General features: G+C 53.6%; 1 protein-coding gene across 2 annotated transcripts; it reads right to left on the reverse strand.

The window, feature by feature from the left end:
* Positions 1-205: 205 nt before the first annotated feature.
* MTCH1 (mitochondrial carrier 1) lies at positions 206-17389 on the reverse strand. 2 transcript variants are annotated; one of them, XM_069563372.1, is made up of 12 exons: positions 16750-17389; positions 12840-12924; positions 9728-9834; positions 9251-9328; positions 8922-8979; positions 8552-8603; positions 7083-7142; positions 4492-4636; positions 2546-2593; positions 2294-2361; positions 1993-2068; positions 206-1044 (listed from the first exon to the last, which is right to left on the reverse strand). In XM_069563372.1, exons 1-12 carry the CDS (start codon positions 17068-17070, stop codon positions 973-975), a joined length of 1170 nt encoding a protein of 389 aa, XP_069419473.1. In that variant the 5' UTR covers positions 17071-17389; the 3' UTR covers positions 206-972. The 2 variants fall into 2 exon arrangements, with proteins under 2 accessions (XP_069419473.1, XP_069419474.1); XM_069563373.1 differs by having other exon boundaries at positions 4543-4636; positions 16750-17386.
* Positions 17390-22553: the final 5164 nt, after the last annotated feature.

Genomic DNA, 22553 nt, shown 5'->3' on the forward strand with positions numbered 1-22553 from the left:
CTGGGTTCAACCCCTGGGTTGGGAAGACCCCCTGGAGAAGGGAACGGTTACCCACAGTAGTATTCTGGCCTGGAGAATTCCACAGACTGTATAGTCCATGGGGTTGCAAAGAGCTGGACACACTTTCACTTGACTTCTCATACAAAGGATTGAGAAACACCCTGCAGACAGTTAAGCTCATGAAAATAAGAGACTTTCCACAAAGTTCCAAATCACCACCAATGCATTTATTTGCGGGAGAAAGGGTCAGATCTTATTAGGAACTTTAAACTGGATACGACTAGAGACGCTGATCTGCGTAACATCTGGGTGTTCACAATTGCACAGATAACCATTTCCTGCACGTGAGGCATCACCATTAAATCGACGAGCCTTTAACTTGACGGGGAGGGGACCACATTCTGAGCAGACACATGATTTCCCATTTAGAAGGTGCTGCCTTAATCAGACAAGTAGTGTTGAGAAAAACGAAGACAGCCTCCTAGCCAAGGCTGGGACGTGACGGCAGCCTCCCGAAAGGGGATCACACCCTATTTACAAAGCAAGAGCGCGAAGCTCCCAGCTGAGCTGCGGGGATGAGAGCTGGGGCTGAATTGAGGGGTTGAGTGGGGCAGTGCCACCTGACCTCAGGAGCCTGTACCCATCCAGTGTGGGCCTCCGCAAGCCCCCTGCACGAGGCCGACTCGGGAGATCTGCAAAGTAAGTGGATTGGAGCCCCATTCCCCAGCCCCACCCCACCTTCCCCGGGTCCAACAATGCCCAGCCCACTGGACGCAGCCTCACCCCCACCCAGCCCCTGCTTCTGGACAGACACATGGGAAATATGGAAACTGGAGCCCAGCCGAGCTAGAGCACATCTAGGTGATGCTGGGGTGGTTGTCTGACAGGTGCCCCGAGGTGATCAGGCCTCACCCGCGGTGGCCAGGCTGAGACAGCACGGTTGGTTTAGCTGTTTGTTTTAGGTGATTCAGGTTACTCCAGGGCAAAGCACGATCCTGATGACACGCGGCGGAAAAGCAGGCTGGAGCCTCGGAAGAGCTGGCCCTGGATTGGAAAGAGCAGTCAGGTCAGTTGAGAGGGGAGGCCAGGCTCCTGAACCCACACAGAGCTGGGCCAGCATGTGACCAACGAAGGGCCGGGAGCTGTGAGCCCCCGGGGGTGGAGGCAGCCGGTCTGGGTTTGCACTCCTCGGGGGGAATGTCAGAATCTGCTCTGTGCTGAAGCACAGTGTGTCCAGTGTTGACGGGGCTCCTGAGGAGGATACTCGCTGCTCTCTGGCATCAGAGCCAAGGGGCCTAGAGCTCCTCCCATACACAGGCTGCGATGCACGTGGAACCACCTGAGTCGCTGAAGGCCTGTGTCTGTCTCACGCCTCCCTGCTTTCTTTCCATCCATCATCCTTTTCTCAAGCCGGAGACCCGTCAGTGTGCTGGTTCCTCCTGCCCAGGCCCCTGCCTCATCCTACTGAGGCCAACCAGGGCCAGGGAAGCTAAGGACTTGCCCTGGGCCAGCCACCTGGACCTTTGACCCAGAGCTCCAGCCAGCAGGAGTGTGCCTGGGCAACACAAAAACTTCAAGACTGGCACTCTCACCAAGCTCACCATGTGGCCCAGCGCCAAGCTCAGGCTCTCTTGGGCACCCGGGGCGTCCTGCGGGAAGGAGGGGCCGGCCTCCAACAGGCCAGGTGTCTTCAGCCCAGGTCACTCAAGGTTATAAGGAGTTCTCGGGCTTTACCACCTACCCCGTGGGCTTGCCCATATTTGTTCTGAGTCTTTAAAAGGTGAAGAAAAGACCTAGTCTGATGTTTAATTCTTAAAGAAATTCAGATCTAAGCACCTCAAACCCCTTCTAAATAGAGTAAAATTTACTTTTAAAAGCCTTGGATTCCATGACAAGCCCTTAACTTTCCATGTAATGAAGAGTATACAAAAATCTTTTCTCTCTGATCAATGTAGAGAAATGAGGAGAAAACTCCCTGGAGTGCATGCTTACCTGCACGCTCAGGTATTTCCAGCAGTGGATCCAGGATTTGAATACTGGGGAGTAAGGAGGGAGCCCAGCCTGCAGCCTGCCCGGGAAGAAGAGTGTGTCAGACCCAGAAGATGGTGGAAAGAGCTAGAGCTGCCACCATCCACATACTCCTCCCAAAGGGGTACGACGAATCCCAGAGGAAGCCGGCGTGCCAGGTGGGCCGAGGCCACAGTGGGCAGCCAGGGGTGGGGGGTGGGGGCGGGCTCAGCCAGGTACCCCCAGCAGCCCTGGCAGGGTGCCTGGGGGAGGGGCACACACCTACCCGCAGTTGTTCACAGCCATGAGATCGCCGACCAGCAGGAAGGGGTAGGTCAGCATGCTCACTGCAATCTGCAGGAAGACCCGAGGGTCAGCGACCCCACCCACTGCCGCCCCAGCCTGAGTTCAGGGGGCAGGCACACCCCGTGCCAGCAGCCTTCACTGAGGCCTGCCTCCAGCCACCACTGGAGCTGGCCTCCTAGGCCCCACCCAGGCCCCCAGCACTGTGGAAAGGGCCATTCGGGGCCTGACTTACCCCCATCACAAATTTGGTGTAGCTCCGGATGGCCAGCGCCTGGCTGAACTGGAGAGACACAAAGGGAGACGGGTTTGGCTCGGGAGCTCGGGAAGCAGACTTCTGATGTGCAGGCCCCCTCCTCACTGCCTGCTCTGCAGCCCCCTTCACCTTGCCGTCCACGCTGGCCTTGCACCCTACTAGCACTCAGCTCCTCACATGCCTGCCACACATGCGGTGCCCACTTCCAGGGCCTGCCGGCAGCTCCTACAATCTGTGAGTCAGCTGCAATCATCTGGGGGGCGGAACTGGGATATCCTGACTGAAAGGGCTTCTGTGACCCCACCAGGGGTGGTGAGCGGTGAAGAACAAGAAAGTGGACTTCTGGGCTGCAGCCTCTGTAAGTCCTGAGGACTGGACCTTTGTTTGATCAGTGCCCAGGGCTCAGCACACATAAGTGCTTACTGAGTGGAAAACCAGGTGCCCATCTAAACCACTCAAACAGAATCCTGGGTCCCACAGTGAAAGGTGAGGAGCACCTCTGGGTTTTCTGCCCCCTACCTCCCCAAACTCTCACTCCCTTCAGGCCCAACTCCTGAATTCAATTTTACCCATGAAACAGCCCCAAACCAGGAAGGGTGACAACCTATCCCTTAGCCTCCTGTGGGGCTGCCCCACCAGATGGACACCCTGCAAACCTGGGCAGAGGTCTGCTGGGCCCTCTGCTTGAGCAGCAGCCTCACTTTAGCCTGAAGCACTCGAAAAATACTTTCAGTGAAGTGCTGACTGCTGCTGTCTGAGGTTAAGTGCAGCAGCCCCTGGTCAAACACCTGCCCACCTGGACTGGAGGAAGCCGTCAGCTGGGGGACAACCCCCACCAACCACCCGGCTGTCCCAGCTCACCCACTCCCAATGCTCTGGAGCGAGGGCAGGGCCGTGGGTGTGCTACTCTAATCACTGTGACTGGAATTTGCTTGTGTTAAAAAGCCAGTAAGACTCCACTTACCCACTTCAAATGGCCCACTTCCCTCTGCCCCAGCTGCGAGCCCCGAGGCACTCCTCACCATGGACTCTTTCCCAGACCACCCTCTCCTCGGAACTGCCGTTCTGGGGCCCAGACACAGACACAAGACGATGAGCCCCCAACCCCCAACAAAGCAATTCTGGCAGACAAGTCCCCAGGCCCTCGTCAACGCTCCAAGGGTAGGCGATCCTGGGATGTCTGGCTACAGAAGCCCCAGCCCATCACGGCCCCCCAACTCGTATCTTGGTTCAGGCAGAACTAGTCAACCTATCAAGTCCCCAGCTTTCTTAACCAGTGTTTTTTAGAAGGATCAAGGCTTCCCCATGCCAGACTCAACCAGCTGAGAGGTCTGTGCACACCTAGCTATGGAGACTCCTGCTAACAAGAGCAGGGTATGCCTGCACGGCACGTGCCCTAGCTGACTGAAGCACCCTCAGCTAGGCCCAGGGAGGGAGACCTAGTCCCAGCACTGCCGACTCACAGCCAAGGGCCTCAGGACAGCCCTTCAATCTCTGGGGCTCATCTGTCTGTAAAACAGTGTCACCCTGACTCTGCTTCTTTCACAACTGGGGTGCTGTCAGGATCAAACGTCACTGTTCACAAAAGGGCCCGAACAAGCCTACAACACTAAGTGAAAGCTATCTCCCTAGTTGGGTCACTGTCTCAAACCAGCCTTGGATAAAATCCGTATCCGTGTTACCGGTGAAGCTGCCCAGGGATGGGCATCCCATGAACCCCTGTAGGTCTCATTAGCGATCTCATCTCCTCGGAGACAAAGTTCACTCAGGGACCATCGGACATCTTCTGCTCAGACCCCTCCCCGCTAGGGACCCTCTCCAGCCCCCAGAGCCCAGTGCTCAGAATCCCAGAGTCCTCAAGTCTGCCCCAGACCCTGGGCATCAGCAGTACATGGAAAGATGGACAAGTCCTTGTTCCAACCAACCTGGGAACCTGGATTCTGGTCGTTCCCCAGCCCCCCTGGGGTGTCACTCACGCTGTCATCCACCAGGTAGGCATTGATGAAATGGGCCAGCAGGTTACAGCCCCACAAGAAAACCACATCGCCCAGGAGGTGAGGGATTAAGCCGCTAAAAAAACAAGGTGAGCAGAGATGAGCAGGAGAGGGAAGGGAGCAATTACTGGGGGCTCCACACCCAGGAAGCAGGCAAGGATGTTCCAAGCTCTAAATGTCAGCGTTATCTACCAGCACCGCCTCAGGAAGGAAGGCTGCAGGGGCCACGTGGGCCAGCGGCTGTCCGCACCAGGAAGGCAGTGTTCCTTTCTTCACAGGGTGTGGGGTGGCGGGGTGCGTGCTGTAGGCCACATCTGAGAGCACAAGTTAAGCCTATGATCTCATAAGTGGTTTTCAAACTACGGAAGCTGGGCCTTAAGACATGAATGTTGCAAAATCTGGGCTTTTCAAATGCAGATAAGGAGAGAGTACTTACACTTTGGCAATTTTCCTTTTGCCTATTTACCTAATCAACTCTCCTAAAACTTTGCTCAAGGAGTCTGTCTTCACCCCTGGAACATTCCACCAAAGACACTCCATACAAGCTTCTGTAAGGAGGGCTGCCTTTTAAGGTGATGGCCTTTAGAATAAGCATCTCTACACAGTAATATGAAGTTTTCCTAAGATACAGTGCTGAGGGCAAAAAGCCAGATTGGTATCAGTGGGTCCTGTGTGATCCTTATGGTCTTTTTCCTTTTTTAAAAAAATGCGTTGCTTGTTTAGATATGAATTCATGTGGAGAGAGTTTCAGGAGAATGGCTGTATCTTCGGGAGAGGACGCAGAATTAGGATTTTTTAATTTTTAAAAATATTTTAAAATATCTGAAAAGTTTAAAAAATATATATAACACACCTATTAATATGATATGAGGGATATTAATAAAATGAACCTTCATGAATGCAATTTCCAATCCTGTTGGTTCCATCTGTGTTCAGACTGACTTTTCACATATACACTCAGCGATTTCTGAGCACACAGATCATGTTCTACAAATATGCAAAAGAAAAAAAGAATCCAATGGGTAAGCAGCTGTTGTGTGGGAGTCCTATTCACACATCAGAATAGAATGTATATACAGTGAGAGTTAAAAATACCAGAGGCAATGATGTGCAGTGTTTTAAGGTCTGAAGTACTAGTCACACAAGCAAATATTTATTCACACACACACACACACACACACACACGTATAGATATACATAGATATGAACGTATGTTTGAATAAGTATGTGCATATAAATCAAGGTTTGTCAGCCTTGGCACTGTCGACCTTTAGGGCTGAGTAAATTCTTTGTCATGGGAGCCGACCTCTGCATTTCGAAATGTTTAGCAACATCCCTCGTCTCTACCCACTAGATCCCAGTTGTGACAACCAAAAGATGTCTCCGGACATTACTTACATCCCCTGTGGCAAATTCACCTCCTACCGAGAACTACATACACACGCACACACGCCTATGTGCAGAACACCTGGCCGACATGACACCTCCACGTGAGTGAACACAGAGCCCCAGGTCTAGCACACTATGCTCGTGACAGCATGTATGTCAGTGTCTAGACCTAAAAAAAGAAAAACAAAAGTATCTGTAAGGCCTGGCTTTTGGGTTCTGTTCATGGTTGACAGTCTTTTTATACAGTGTGAGTTTTCTTTAGAGGTGGAGCAAGGGGGGTGTAAGACACCAAGTAGGGTGGAGGGTCTGGGACCCTCAAGAGATGGTGTGCCCTGCCGACAGCTGCTCTGCAGAAATGCAGGCCTGGAACAGCCAGGTCTTAACTTTTGAAGAGAAGCCAGAAACAGGGACTATAATGCAAAGCATTCTGAATGTTGAATGTCAAGTCACTTCAGTTGTATCTGATTCTTTGCGACCCTATGGACTATATATAGCCCGCCAGGCTCCTCTGTCCATGGGATTTCCCAGGCAAAATTATTACAGTGGGTTGCCATTTCCTTCTCCAGGGGATCTTCCCAACCCAGGGATCGAACCCGTGTCTCTTACATCTCCTGCATGGGCAGACGGGTGACCAGTTCTTTACCACTAGCACCTCCTGGGAAGCCCAAATGTTGAATATGAAGAACTACTTTGTCAAACAGCATTTATCAGCTGGAGTCAGCTTACGAGCTGCCCAGGGCTTGACCTTCAGCCCAAGTCACAGCCTTCCAGCTGTTTTTCTGCAGTGAAATCAAAGACGATGGAGCTGAAGACCTCCTGAAGGCCAGCCTTGTGCCTGCCCCCCAGCCCTGGAGCGGACAGATGGAGGCAGTGGGGTTGGAGTGGGGGGATGGTCCCCGCACACCCGGTGTGCTGGACGGACAGTACTATTGCTGGGCGAGCCGTGGCGTGGAGGGGGCTGGGCAGCTCTGGTTCTGCCAGTTGGTCCACAACGCACACGCTGTGGAGCTCTACTGGCTGAGCCGAGGCGCAGCGGTTAGTCTGAGGCTAGCAGCCGTGGCCTGAGGGTTGAGAACGCGCCTGTTAGTAGACCCTGCTCCATGACAGTTACAGGGAGTATAAAACTCACGTACACGAAGAATCCCAGCAGGCCCTCCTCTTTGAAAATCTTCCCAATGGAGCTCAACACGCCACTGTGGAGAACACGGGGAACACAAGGTCACCAGGTGCCTGCGAGAAGCCTGCACCCGGGTCGGGTGGAGAGCCCCCCAACCCTGCTCAGAGCCATCCGGCCCTGGCTGGGATGGGGAGGGGACATCCTCTGTCACCGGGCAGAAGCCAAGTGGAGATGGTCACAGCCCTTGTTTGGGGGTGAGGGGGGCATTGACACAGTTCACTGAGACTCAGGAAACCCACCCCACCGGGGGTAGAACCCCAGATCTCTATGGCTATCTTGAGTGGATCTGGAATGTAGGAATGAACCTTCCAGCCTGGGCTGCTACAAGGCGACGGGCCCTTCTCCTGGCAGGCTTTTGTGCTCAGCTCTGGCTGAACAACCTTCTGGAACCTGAGTGCCTGACAGAGAGACAGAGGAGGCGAGTGGAGAGAGGCTCCTTCCCAGAGGGCAGGGAAGGAATAGAGGGCCCTGCAGCAGACGGCCCAGATCGCCCAGTCTGGGAAAAGACAGACACCTGGCCTATCCCAGCAGGCAGCTGGGAACATGTGCCCCGCCCGCTGCAGCCTCTTAGCCATCAGAGAGCAGGCTGGGACGTCTTAGGTGTGAAACGCAAAGGGGGCTCACCTGCAACCTCCAGGGCCCAGACAATGCAGGGAAGCTCTGCAAAGCTGAGGGGCCTGGGGTAGCCTAGGTGAAAGGCGGGGGGAGCCAGAGCCCTGCCAGGACCCACTTGTGCTCGGCCCACTGGGTTCTGAGCCCACTGGGGGAAATGGGCCAATTTGCCACCGGTGAACTCAAAAGGAGGCACCATGGCAGCCAAGCTTCCTGGGGCAGTGGCCCCAAGGACAGCTGCAGGCAACCACCGAACCCAGGAAATGAGAAGCTGAGAGGAAGGGTGACAAGCGCATGACTCCTGCCCTATGTCTCCAGGACCCCCTCCTGTCCTGCACCCAGAGGGAAGGGAAGGCACAAGTGCCCCAGGGAAGGGCGGGATCAACACACGGATGACCCCAGAGCACCCAGTGCCGGGCATGGCAGGTAAACAATGGGAGGGACAAGCCCTGAGCCCACGGGCTGGATGGCGGCTTAGCAGAGCAGGAAACCAACTATAAGCGCGCTCCTGCAACAGCTGGAGGCAGGGTCAGGACATGACCCAGGGGTCAGGAGGGAACCCTGGTGGGACCCCTAATCAAGTGGACTCCAATCCACCCCCGCCTCTGCAGGGCATCCAAGCTCATCCAGGGATGCCCTAGATGAGCGAGGGAGAAGACGCCCTGGACTCAGACTACGGAAGTCACTAGCCCACTCCTCTGAAGCTGTTAGAAACGGCAGAAACGGGGCAGGAGCTGATCCCAGTCTGGCCTGTCCTGGCAGACTCTGAGTAGTGACAAGGCCCTCCTGCTCATCCTGAGTAGCATTACGCACCTGTACTTGGCCTCCCGTCCCACAAACTGGACCATGCAGCGCATTGAGATGACTGAGGAGAAAGGAAACACAGGTGACACGACGGCCAAAGGCCACAACTCCCCAGCCGCGGTGCCCGGCATGGTGGCCACCGCGCCGCGGGGCCTGTGTCCGAGCCCAGGAGGGGAGGCGGCCTCTGGGATTCCTGCGATCACGAGACACCCTGTGAGCACGTCCCATTTCTGCTGCCTGGGAAGAGCCCCAACTCCACTGGACTGGACGTCCGGCCGATCCCAGTAACGCTACTTCCCAGTCACTCCACTGCTCCCCGTCTACCATCCGCGAGGGCTCGTCCCACAGCTGGGATGCAGTCTCCAGCGGGGCGGCTCACCGTGCAGGGGATGAGCCAGCATGCGTGACACGCACTGCATCATCATCTCGTACGAGGTCTGCAAGAGAGCAGAGGCGGGGACTCAGCCTGGCCCGTCTCCGGAACTGACGCTCACGGGGAGCTATGAGTACTTAACAGGGAGAAACCAGGATCCCGAGGCTCCCACGTGGGTCAGTCTACCTCAGACGGGCCCCGGTTCACCCGTGCACAATCCTGCCCTCCGCCCCCCACTGAACACGCAGGAGGCCCCAACTGTGACTCTTCACCGACTGGCCTGACCTGGCAGTGAGAAATGATGATCAGGCTCTTCTCCGGAGCTGGGTACCCACCTCCTTCACCACCTTCCTCAGAGAAGTCTTCATGTCATCCTTGTTGGAAACCTGCTCGATCTCATCTGGAGGGAAAACCTGAGATGCAAACAGCAGAGGCGGCTCAGAAGCAGAGTGCGAGCGTGCCTCTGAGATGGAACTGGGAGGGGACGCAGAGGGCAGGACGCAGCTCCGGCTGCTTTTCCTGGCCATGTCTGTTAGCGGGGCCCAGCGTGGGAAACCCCCCCAGGGCTGGAGCTGGCGGGGAAAGCTCCCGTCGAGTGTCACAGGGTGCATCGGGGAGCAGGAGTGTTTCCAATTGAGGGGACTCAGCACCGGACCACCTGGCCTTGGAGTCTGGCTATGGTGCTGTGGGGGGCAGGGTGCCCCAACCAACCCAGGCACTGAGAAGCAGGACGGGTGCCCACAGTGGCCTGCAGGGGGGTCGGGAGCTCGGGAAGTGCCGGGCAGCTGGTCCTGGCTTCACCCCGGGCTCACCTTCTTCATGCTGCCCCGGGTGACAGTGGAGAGGGCGTTGGACATCAGCCGGGGGCTCAGGCCTCGGAACAGCCCTATCTTCCCGTCCACCTGCACGATGTACTTGGCTGCGGGAGAGCAGATGGGGCAGCGTCACGCCCAGCCCCGGCCCACCCACTCCTGGGTCACACTTCACTCCCAGAACAGGCGCGGCCTTGTCCCTTGGTAGCTGCCGGATTCCGTCATGGGAGGGAGCACCGGCCACGCCCCTGGGAACACTTGGGCCCCACTCCCAATCGTCTTCTCTAGCCCATTTCCTTTCGCAAAACCTTCAAAACATATATATATATATTTTTGGACAGACAGGTTCATGGGTTTTTTTTTTAGCTTTGAAAAATTTTGGCAAATTGAGCAACAGGTTTTCAACTCAGCAGCTTCAGTGCTACAACCTAGGAACCAACTCGTTGCTGATGAAAAATGTTTTCCTCTGGAAAACAGGAAAAAAAAAAGGGAAAAGACTGCCCCCAGGGAACTATGAAGTTTGCAAACTAAGGGAGGGAAAAGGAAAAGGAAGGGGGCCTGGGAGAAAGGCTCGAGAGGGAGAGGGACATGCCCACTTCGTCACGTGCTGCACCCAGGACCCCACCAGGCACCTCCTGGCATTTACTAATCACGGGGGATGGCAGGGGAGGGGAGTAAAACCAGTGGAGAAGAAACTAAAATAGAGCACTGATGAACTACTCTACAGAAAAAACAAGCGGTCAGGGAAGCTGGACCCTATCTAAGTCACTGCTATCCGTAAGGGTCTCTAAATGGATACTTTCTTAACCTTCTGTTGCTTTATTTTGTTAAATAGCAACTTTTAGACAATGTTCAAAAAGGAGACAAGACAAATTTTTATAAACCTGAGTGCCTGGAAGCTAGCAGAACGGTCCCTCACACAGAGCCCCTCAAAGCCCTGACCTCGGCTCTCCAGCTCCGCACAGTGGTGGGAACCTGAAACGTGCCTGTCCTCCCCTCCCCGCGTCTGCCAGCAGCCATTCTGCGTGGCAGCTCCACCGGCTTTCCCGGCCCCAGGGCACCTGGTACCAGCTGGTTTGGCTTCCAGAGCCAGGGGTGGGGCTGGAAAGAGAGGAAGAGGAGAGAGGAGGCTGGGCCACTGGGAGGACGCTCTGGCGGAGGGAACAGGCAGAAGGAAGGTTTGTTTTGGGGGCAGGGAGCTCCAAGCAGCCGGAAGGAGAGCTGGTGGGATAAAGCCTGAGCGTGAGTTCCAGAAAGAGAGGACACTTAGCCTCTTTCTATTTCCACCCAGTTTCCGAGCCAGAAGAAGAGGAGGGAGCATGCCTACCTCCCCCCATCTCAGAGCAGAATTATGAACCAGGGCAGAGAAGGGCAAGCAGAAGTGCCTGGAGAGGCCTCTGCGCCACCAATGGGCCCCCTGGCTGGCTGGGGGCTCCATCATTCCATGGTTTCCCTGTAGTCCCCAAAAAAACTCGCCAAGAGGTCCTTCCCAGGAGAAGACTGAAGAATGCCACATTTTTCACCTTGATGGGGAGGAAGAGATCCTGTCCGAACAGTGTCAAGACAGCCAGACAGCTGGGCCCCCTCCCCAACTTGAGAGCAGGTATGGTGTCCAGAAATGCCCATCGGGCACCTGCTTCCACCATCTGCACTGAGACCACATTTATATAAACAGGGCAGGAGGCACCTCAGGACTTGGCTCATCTTCACAAGAGGCTATAAGATAACTGTCAAGACCCTCCACCCTGTGTCCTTTCGAGAATGACTGTGGGACATCAACAGAGATGGTCTGGGTCCCCGCCTCTCTAGGCCTAGAGCCCGGCACGGCCGTGTACAGAGAGACGGCGGCGCGGGGCTGGCAGCCTGCCACCCGGCCTCCCACAGGGCAAGTGTCCACTGTGTACACTGGCTTCATTGTGCGACAGTTGGGGGGGGGGCGGTGGGGGGTTCCCTAAACCCGTGACATCTTCCTCCCCGACACTGACAATTTTTAAATGAAACAAATATGAACAGACTTCTCCCCCAAAAACGACATCTTCCACCTGGCCCACGCTGTACTCAACAATAAGGTGGCCAAACTGGAAGAGAAACGGGACGTGAGGTTCTGCCAAAAGTGTGTGACGTGGAAAAAAGGTGGGGGGGGTGGGGTCAGCAGCGAGGGCCTAAGTTATTTAGCAGGAGGAAAGCTTTTCAGAGGACTGTTCTGGACTGACTACACAGATAAGATGAGCAGGGATGGATGGAGCAGGTGGGGATCAGCCCGACTGTGAGAGCAAAGGCACGTTTAAAAAGTTCGGGAGGCGGGCGGGGATGGCAGATGTGAAATGGTCCTGGCCGGCTGTGGGCCTGGGGACGAACAGTGTGGGCAGCTGGTGAGCTTTGCTGGCATCGGGCAAGCCCCACCCACCGTGGTGGGCTTCTCGATGGAGAGACCCTCAGGCAGGCAGAGCTGCTGTGCTTGTATGAAGGGCCTGGGTGGGCAGCAGCTGACAAGGAGGGCAGGGCCAGAGCTTGAGCAGGTCATCAGGGCCAGAGGTGAAGCTGAGACCCACCTGAGTGTTCCACCCCAGGGGATGGGGGTGCTTGAGTGAGAGGGCACTCCTGCCTGGGGAACAGGGCGGGAAAGGAACCCAGGAGGTGCCAACAGGTCTCCTGCTGGAGGAGCAGGAAGGCCAAAGAACTGGTAACAGGATAGCCAGACTGCTCAAGAGGGAAATAAAGTAAAACCACTGCCACCCTCACTCCCAGGCACCACCTGGGGTAGCAGAGATGACAGGAACCACCGTCCCGGACAGCCCTCTCGGGCACCTGTCTGCTCTCCCACTGACCGCGGGCAGCCCAGGCAGAGGAACTGTCCCACAGCCGTGCTGATCACCGGCTCCCACCCCGACACCCCGCAGTCCCTGACCCGACTCCCACACCAGTTCTGACGCTGGGTACCCCACGTGGCCCCATGTTCCCCACTGGCTACCCACCTGGCCCCCCATGTTCCCCGCTGGGTGCCCCATGCGGCCCCCCCATGTTCCCCAGGCCCAGCTGGGCCTGCTCCCTGCTTGACACTTCTTTCACATCTCTCTGGGCGCAGTCTCTCCTGCCTGGGGAGCACACTCACCGTAGGTGAAGAAGCTCGGCAGGTAGAGGACCTTCCTCCCCAGCACGTTGGTCCCAATGGTGGGGGGCATCGGCTCATGGCCCACCTTCAGAATCGACAAACACAGAGGCAGAGTCAGATTGTCCTGCTGATTCGGTCTCCCTTCTCCTCTTTCCCAGGCCTCGATCTCTCCTCCCAGAGTCCAGTGCTGTTCCTGATGACGCTTTCCCCGTCAAAACATACCCGGAATTTCATTGCTGTCTGTTAACTATCAGCATCATGAAATCGCTTGAGGCACAGAAGCGTCCAGTTCCAGATACCACACTCACCACAATCCAAGCCGCCCATCCCCCAACGTTATGACCTCCCAATTCCAGGTATTTCCAGTGCAGGGACTCTCCCCTCACCCCACGTTCAGGTACTTCAAACCCCATGCTTATCTCAGGAAAAAATCTCAGTTAATTCTCATCTCTAGGGTTAAAAACGTCACTCCAGTCTCAGTCCCAAGGTGGCAACACCAAAACCCATCACACCCAGATCTCAGCCCCAAACTTCAGATGGCTCCTGCACCCCCTGCAGACGTCACAGACACGTCCCCTCGCACTCCCCAGCAGAGCACACTGTCACCTCAAACAATTTCTCACCGGTGATCTAACCTTGATCACCCCACATCCCTGGGACAGAATGACCCCCTCATTTCTGTAGTTATAATCCTTGCTGTACAGATGATGATTATAATTAAGGTGTCTGCTAAAGTCATGGGTGAGTGAAGGACCAAGCCACCCCAACCTCTGTGAGGAGGAGAGGGGTTCTCCTGAGGGGTGAGGCCATTTGTTATACTGCTGATTAATGGGAGGATTCTCCGCTGCCCGGCTAGAGGCAAGGTGTCCAGGAGACCAGCATCTCAGTGGGCTGTGAGAGGGCCCCTCCCTGGCAGGGGACTTCAGAGCTGCCCAGATGAATCAGAGGAGCTCCGTTAGGATGTGAAAGAGAGCAAAAACAGCTGTATCAGTGGAACTATGCATGCTTCCAGCTTCTGAGCTTAATGTTTTTGCTTCTTCACCTCAGTCAAGTGTTTCTGGAAGTGTTTGAGGTTGTCCCCTGCAGATGGGATTCTGAGCCGCATGACAGATTACTGATTATGACTTAAGAAACTCCCTCCAGGACGGAGAACTTCTTACAAGAAAAAAATCAAGCCCAGGGGAGCTGAAGGGAAGGGCTGGGCCAGGCGACCTAAGCAGTGAACCCTCCCCCTTCCAGACCTTTCCCCTTTGGGGCTAACAGCTTGAAGGTTCTGAGGTTAGGTTTCTGCTGATTTTGTTATCTTATACAGGCCATATTTCTTTATACCCTCAACTCCAAGTCTGAGCCACTGTCCTTTTGCTGCCTCATCCACTCCAGTCACCACAACTGGGGAACTCCACTGATTTGATTTCACCCTTAAACCTGCTCAGTCCCTTCATCCACATTCCCATAGCTCCCAAATCTGTGGAGTCTATTTTCTTAACTTCTACCTGTGTTATCGAAGGCCTGCTGATCCTATCTCACCCCTATTCCCTTCCCTCTCAAAGATTTTGGGTTTTCGCTGCGGCCAGCGGGGCTCCTCCAGTTGCAGGGAGAGGGGGTTAGTAGCAGCGCCCAGGCTTCTCACTGCAGTGGGGTCTCCTGCTTCATGGGCTCCAGGGTGCTCGGGCTTTGGTGCCTGAGGCGCACGGGGTTAGCTGCCCCAAGGCGTGTGGGACCTTCCCGACCTGGGATTGAACCAAGATCTCCCACAATGCAGGCAGATTCTCTACCGTTACTCATTTTTCTGGGACAACCCCCAAATCTGCCACTCCAATCCTGCCACCCAACTCCAAACTGGAATCTACCTTTTTGCAAAATGTTATCTCTAATTCCCAAACTATATCCATTTAAGATTTCACCCTCAAATATGTTACACTCAGCACCAGCTGCGTTCAAACAGGACAGACCACCTCAGTCACCCCAGCTGGGCTCACTCACCCTTACCACCCGCTGTCCAGACTGTCTCACCCTCTCGACTCCCTCATTCCCCAATTCCCTGTTCTCCCTCATTCCCCATTCGCTCTCATTCCTCAACTGCTTTTCCTAGTGACCCTTATTTCAATTTTCTTCTCCTGCAAGAGAGAAGGGAGAACCTTCTCCTACCAAGGTCCCAATGATGAAGCCACTTCCAGTTTCCTTCTCGTGGAGACCTCTGCCCAATTCCTCGTACTCCAGCAGCCTCCACTCCACAGACACTCCTATTGGCCACCCTGAAGTTGCAGTTCTTGCCCAATCTCATTCCATCATCCTTGCTTCTCATCTCAGGTACCACCGGTTCCAAAGCCTCAGTTTCTCTCTGAAACCTGTAATCTCTATTGGTGAAAATACAACCTGAATTTTTAAAAGAAAAGCAGCCCTTACTCCCAAATCACAACCAGACACCAGTCTCAACCTTTACCCTGTCAGTTACTTCCAAGACTGAAATGTCCTCATTCTTTGTCATATTCCTTGTCGCACTCCAAAATCCACTGGCCCGGGTTCCTCAGACCCCAGATTTCAATTACTCCTGTTCTCAAGTCCCTCTCTTTCCAACTGTATCTCCCACTCTCAGTCCGTTATCAGGACAGTAAATCTGATACCCATTTGCCTCAACTCAACTCAAACCTCAAGATTTGGTTAGGTTTCCATCTCAATTTTTAACCCCTCCTGCTTCTTAGCTAAAAATTCTAGGCTGAATCTTCAGATAACTGTCCAGGCCTGAACCACCCCATCTAGGCTGCGCTCCTTTCGGTCACGCCCACCTAATTTTGCCAAAGGCACTCCCTCGCCCCCCTGCACCCCGCCCCCTTCCAGCTCCATCTCTCCCTTTCTCAAGCAGCTCAGTTCATCTGTAAAGGCACTGTCGGTCCGATCAAAAGCGCCCAGTGCCCCTGCATGCCTCGACTGCAGAGACAGACTACCTTGGCCTCAGTCTAAGCCAGTCCCTACATACCCTCCCACCTTGTGTTCCCAACTGGCCCCGCTGGCCAATTCCAATACGCCCAGACCACTCCAGCCCCCAACCGTGACTTCAATGTTCTGCAAATGCGTCATCCCTCCCCCCACCAAAAGCCTCCGCCTCGCTCCCCTTTCCAGACGGATCGCCACTACTCCTCCCCCCACCGCGTCTCCCTATCTGCTCCCCTCCTCCAAAGCACGTCATCCTGTCCCCTCCTCCCATCAAATCTGTCGTCGCCATCAAATCCAGAGCCCCCATCTCCTGTAAACCGATAGCTTTCCTGTGCTAACTCCTTCGCCTTCGCCAAATTCCATCAACACTGAATCTGTGCCTCTGTCCCCTTCTCTCCAGAAGCTGATGCCCCCTTTTCTTCCATGACCCCAGCCCTTTGTTCCGCGCCCCCCTCATCCCCCTAAATCGCTTTAAATCCCTCTCTATCAAATCCAGAGCTTTGGGTCTCCTTCACCCTAAACAAGTGTTCATCTTCTGAATACTGTGCCTTGGCCCCCAATCCTCCTCTCCACCCTATCGCCAAAAACTTCCCACCCCTCCCCCAATTCTGTTGCTTCTTTCACCCCAAAATGCCGCCCCTCCCCTCCAAGTCCATTGCCTCCGTTCTTTCATTTCCTAAACTTATCTCTTCGTTCCAATACTCCCTCCCCTGTACCCCGAAATTCCTCATTCCTTCCATCTTCTCCCAAATTTGTCGCTGACCCTTTTGCACTCGTCTCCTGCATCCCCAAACTATGCCCGCTGCATCCCTAAAACCCTAACCGCCTTAGTCTTCTCCCGCTTCTGCGCACCACCCCGCCCCCCTCCTCAAATCCATCGCCTTCGATACCCCCCCGCCTCCATCCCCCTCCAGACCCTGGCCGGTCACCTTCATATCAGCCCCCTATCTCCCCGTGGCACCCCTGGCCCCCACACCTGGATGAGCAGCTTCACGTAGAGCAGCGGGTGGCTGAGCGCCGTCACTCCTGCACCAAGCGCCACGAAAAGAGCCTCGGTGGTCGGGGCGTTGTCCCCGGAGCCCAAGCCCCCGGACGCACCGTCCATCCTGCGGGCCGAGGGCTGCGCCGCCGGCCGAGGGTGGCGCGGATGCGCGCGGTGTGCGGGCGGCGGGTCGCGAGCCCGGGCCTCGACCCCCGCCGCCGCCCCGCCGCGAGCTCCGGCTCCAGCTCCGGCTCCCGCCATCCCCGCGGCACCGCCGGGAGCCCAGGACGCCACTTCCGGGTCCGAAGCCCCCATTGCGCGGGGCGGCGAGGTCACTCCCCCGTCACGTGACGGGGTGGGCGCCACGCCCCCCCTGCGTCATGCGTCAGGGGGCGGGCCCGGGTCGCACCACTCATCGTGGCGGGGCATGCGGGAGTCTGGCGCGGGGGCTGTTGGCGCTGGATGTGGGACTCCCCCCACCCCCCGAGAACACACACACACACACCCGGCGGGGTTGAGCCCTAGCTCAGCGCCGAGCCGTAGGCTGGGGGTCAGTGGTCGCGGACGGCCGGGGCCGTGGCCTCGGAGACTGTGAAGGCCGCCGCAGGCCTGGGCACGCCCCCAGAGAGGCGGGGGCGGGGCTTGGCGGTTCTGGAAGCCAGGCTCCCCCAATATGGTCTGAGGCGCTTCCAAGCTCCCCCCCATCCCTGGCTTCAGGAGTCTTCTCCGCGGTTCTGGGCCCGCCCCTTTGCGGCCCGCATCCCGGGCCCCGCGGCCTGCGAGGACTCCTGTGGCAGGCCGAGTCCCTTCGCTCTCCCCAAACTTGTCACACCCCGCTGCCCTCCTCACTCGTCCAGACCCAGGTGCCGCCTCGGCGGTTGTGATCTTTCTCCTTGGCAGCTGAGCCTTCGTCAACCTGCCTTCGAGTTCGCGGTCATACTGTGTATTCTGCGCTAGAGTACGTGGAATTTCCTTTGTTGGGTCGGAAGGTTTTAATTAGTCCTTCAGTGTGAGCACCTGCAAGCATTCTCCTAGGAGCCGATAGTCTCACCTTTAGTTGATAAAAACAAGTAATAGGTGACTCTTAAATCGTACTTATTTGTGCCACTTTTTAAAGTGCTTTGAACAAGTTGACTCCAGCCTGAGCCTCTTGACAGTCCTGTGAGGAAGGTATTTATTCCAAGTGCCCTGTTCATGTTTGTAAGTGCTCCCTGCAGCAACACGTAGAACCTGCTAGTTGTGGGGGTGCTCAAAAGAAGCTTCTGTTTAAAGGGAAAGAAATCCAGGATCCTAGAGTCGGCAGGGATACAGCAATGGGTGACCTGATCCCTTTGTACTTATCCTGTCTTCGTTGTGAGAAAGTTCTTGAGAATAGTCTGCCTTCTGAACTCTTAGTCCGGATTTCCTGGAATCTGCCCTTCCTGACTCCCTTCCTGCCCTCTAAAAAGCCACATTTCCGCTGGTTACTCCTGACAGTAAATTCTCCATACACTTTCCACGTCCCAGTCCTGTCAGGATGCCTCCCTCATTGCTCTCTCCACGCTGACGTCTTCAGCCCAGGCTTGCTCTGGTCTGTATCGCTGTAAAGCCTCCTCATCCTCTCAGGTTACAGTGACATCGAACCTACCTCCCACCCCCAGGAGCACTTCAAAAGACTTCCTTTGGCCTGGTTTCTGATTTAACTTTTTTAACAGGGACCTTAAAGTCAGCTTCATTTAACGTTAGAGCGCCTTACTAACTACACCCAGAAGGGGGGTTTCCTTCCTTTTTTAGAAGGAACCCTTCACCTTCCTTCTGAAACTTCCTCACACAAATCTTCTCCTCCTTTGGGCTTTTCCTCTCCATATTTCTCCAATTCTTGGTTTTTCCTTCCTTTCTGACAGGAAAAGCCATTAGCCTTTTATCTGCCTTGGGTAGTCACCTTACTTTTTGTGTATGTTTGGTCCTTTCAAACTGTGGTTCCCTGTAAGGCGGCTTTATTGTGTTGTCTTGCGTTGTTCTGTATCTTCCACAGTAAGTGTTCAGTGAATTGTTTTTAAGTAATTAAATAATTTCCTGGAAGAAACTGAAGTAAAAATAGGTCAGTTACAACCATTATACCCCTAGGGAACAGAGCGGAAGCAAATGTTAAAACTGCCCTGTAGCTAAATTACCACAACTTGGGGCTCATGGGGACACCAAAAGGAAGAGGAAAAAAAAAAACAAAAAACCTTCACAATAAAAATACTACAAGCCACTTGAAAAAAGGTCCATACAGTCAAAGCTGTGGTTTTTCCAATAGTCATGTATGGATGTGAAAGTTGGACCATAAAGAAGGCTGAGCACTGAAGAATTGATGCTTTTGAACTGTGGTGTTGAAGAAAACTCTTGGGAGTCCCTTGGACTGCAAGAAGGTCAAACCAGTCAAACAGAAAAGAAATCAATTCTGGATATTTATTGGAGGGACTGATGGTGAAGCTCCAATACTTTGGCCACCTGATATGAAGAACCAACTCATTAGAAAAGACTTTGTTGCTGGGAAAGATTGAAGGCAGGAGAAGGGGATGACAGAGGATGAGATGATTGGATAGCAGCACTGACTCAATGGACATGAGTTTGAGGAAGCTCTGGGAGGTGGTGATGGACAGGGAAGCCTGATGTGCTACAGTCCATGGGGTTGAAAAGAGTCGGACTCGACTGAGTGACTGAACAACAGCAGCACTCAAAAACACATTCATTCCAACGTGAAAATGAATGGGCAAAACAGGAGGATTAATACTCCCTGGAACTTGATGTAATAGAAGATGGCAGTTTTCAAATGAAAGCAAAGAATGGAAAGTACTGAAAGAAAGAAAAAAAAAGAACATGATATTGTGAGAAAAGAAGAGGTGTATTTGAAAATGAATTGAATGATCTAGAAATAATATACGCGCCTGAAATGACTGAGTGAAAGAAAATCTTGCTCAGCATTCACTCAACTGAGCAACCTGTCAGCCTGTACTTCCAGCTCAGCTGGTTAGTGCCCTCCTGCGGTCCCTTGCCCTCCGTGACTGCCTCCTCACAGGGGCATTACCTGTGGCATTACATTACCACACTGCCATATAGCTGCCTCTTTCCTCCCCTGTTAGACTGTAAGTTCTCTGGGCACACTGGACTGTCCTATTCATGGTTGGCACAGTGCCTGGCACATGGTAAGAACCCAGTGAATATTCACTAGAAAATGAATGAATGAGCAAAAGTACTTTTAACCATTACAAAGTTATTTATGCTAGCACCACTTAAAGAATGAAAACTTTGGGAAGACCCATATGCCCCCAAAGCAGGATCAAATAAACAGCAGAAAATTAACAAGAAATACTGGGACTTCCCTGGCGGTCCATCGGTTAAAACTCCACGCTTCTACTGTAGGGGGCTCGGGTTTGATCCCTGGTCAAGAAACTTAAGATCTGGATATGGCCGCCCAAAAGAGAAATAATACATAATATGCATAATACTCTTGTAGACCTTGAGAATGGTCAGGTATGTAGATTAGCAGTCCCTGGGATCATGTGGGGAACTACCATTAGAATGAAAAGATAGAATACAAATTAGCAATCTTTTGTTATTGCAACCAAGTTGATGTCCCGCTAACCAGGTCAGGAAGCAACTTGAGGTGATGCCAAAGCCAGAATGAGAACTCAGGCCTCACCTGAGGAGGGGTGAGCTATACCAGGTGTTAGAATTTATCCTGGTATAAAGAAGATGGGTTTGTCTGGATGCAGACTTTGTCTTTATTACTTTTGGGTGAAAACGTTCTGGCTGCTGCCTCTGTTCACCTGCTTGCCTGGAGTAGGAATGGGGAGCACAGGCCTTCCTTCTGTCCTGAATCCCTGGGGTTCCATACCTGCCTTAACTCAGGAAACACCTCTTGTCCTAATTAGGCTCAAAAAAGGTACATTGTAACTGGCACTGTCTCAGGAATTCTGGCATATCATGCAGGTCACTGGACATATTGTTATGTGAGATCAGTAAGCCTTCCAGGAGAAACATGGAAGACAGCTATGAAACTAATAGATCCCAAGGCCTTGGGATGAAGCCTACAAGAGTGAAGAGGGGAAATGGGACCTCTTCACACCCCACTCCAGTATTCTTGCCTGGAGAATCCCATGGACGGAGGAGCCTGGAAGGCTGCAGTCCATGGGGTCGCTAAGAGTCAGACACGACTGAGTGACTTCACTTTCACTTTTCACTTTCATGCACTGGAGAAGGAAATGGCAACCCTCTCCAGTGTTCTTGCCTGGAGAATCCCAGGAATGGGGGAGCCTGGTGGGCTGCCGTCTATGGGGTTGCACAGAGTCGGACACGACTGAAGTGACTTAGCAGTAACAGTCACTCAGGGGAGAGGGGGCATGTCACAGTGAGCACAGTAATTACCCTAGAGTTGGAAAGGACCAGACGCCTAGTTGTTCTGTTCTATTATCCTCCTCTTGGTGGAGAAAGGTCTCTTATGCCCAATGTCTGTTTGTCCTGAAAGGTGGGGAAGAAGTTTTCTTCTCCTGCAGTAAAAATCAAACATTAATGGGCCCTTGCCCCGAGTCTGGGTGAGTTTGGAGATTAAGACAACATCAGGTCTTTTCATTCAATGGAAGGATACTCAGCACTGAAAAGACATTGATTTGGGCAATGACATGGATGAGTCTCAAAAATATTTTTCTGAGTGAAATAATCCAGACCCACAGAATGCGCGTATAATCCCATCTATATGAAGTTGTAAAACAGGCAAAGTGAATCTATGGGGTTAAAAATCAAAACAGTGGTTGCCTATGGAGGAATGACTGAAAAGAGTCAGGAGGACGTTTTGATGGGAATAAAAGCATTCTTCATCCTGACTGGGGTGGTGGTTACGTGAGTGGGTACACTAGTAAGATCTCACCAAATTGTATCCTTAAAATCCGGGCATTTTCTTGTAAGATCATTATTCCTTAATTAAGGAAGAAATATTGGAGTAAGAGATGGCAAGCCACTCCAGTATTCTTGCCTGGAAAATTCCACGGACAGAGAAGCCTGGTGGGCTATGGTCCACAGGCTCACAAAGAGTCGGAGACAACTGAACACGCGTGCGTGCAAGGGAGAAAGATTTTAGAACTAAGATTCTTGTTGTTTCCTTTTAGGAGGTATCTAAGGGTTCCAAAGGAAAGGTGCTGTCACAGCATCTATTGGACACATTCATGTGAATTCTTACGTAACTAGAGAAACAAAACCATTCCTTTCTCCCTTGCTTCCCTACCAGCCCATGGCAGAGTCTAAATCCTGTGCAGGGCTGTCCTGATAAGTGTTTAAGAACTAGCTTTCTAGGAAAAGAAAAACCCTGATTCATAGCCCTTGCTGATGAATGTGGTGTAAATACTCTCACCAGGGCTGATTTCATTGCTGCTGATGTGATGTCAACAAGCGTGGACTTGGGAAGAAATGGGTACAATTGAATTTCGCAAGCCAGTAGGAGCCAGCTCCAGCACAACCCTGCAGCAAGCCTTTATTGCAAAACTTCAGGGGAGTCTTGGCAACGCTGAGGGAGCAGCTGTTAAAAGTGGTGTGAGGCTCTGGGGCAAGCAGTCATTGCCTGTTAGCTTGAACGTGAAGGGTGGCAGGAGGAAGGGACACTGCACCAAAGTGGTGGTGTGACAGACCACCCACTTGTAAGAGTGGTCAGCCTTGCTGGATACGGTGGTTTGGCAGCCACATAACTGGGGTTAGCAACCTGTTGGCAGCATCAGGATTTTTAAATGAACATATGGATTAATAGATACCATCACTGACTCAATGGGCATGAATTTGAGCAA

The sequence above is a fragment of the Ovis canadensis genome, chromosome 20 (assembly GCF_042477335.2).
Source record: "Ovis canadensis isolate MfBH-ARS-UI-01 breed Bighorn chromosome 20, ARS-UI_OviCan_v2, whole genome shotgun sequence".
NCBI classification, from domain to species: Eukaryota; Metazoa; Chordata; class Mammalia; order Artiodactyla; family Bovidae; genus Ovis; species Ovis canadensis.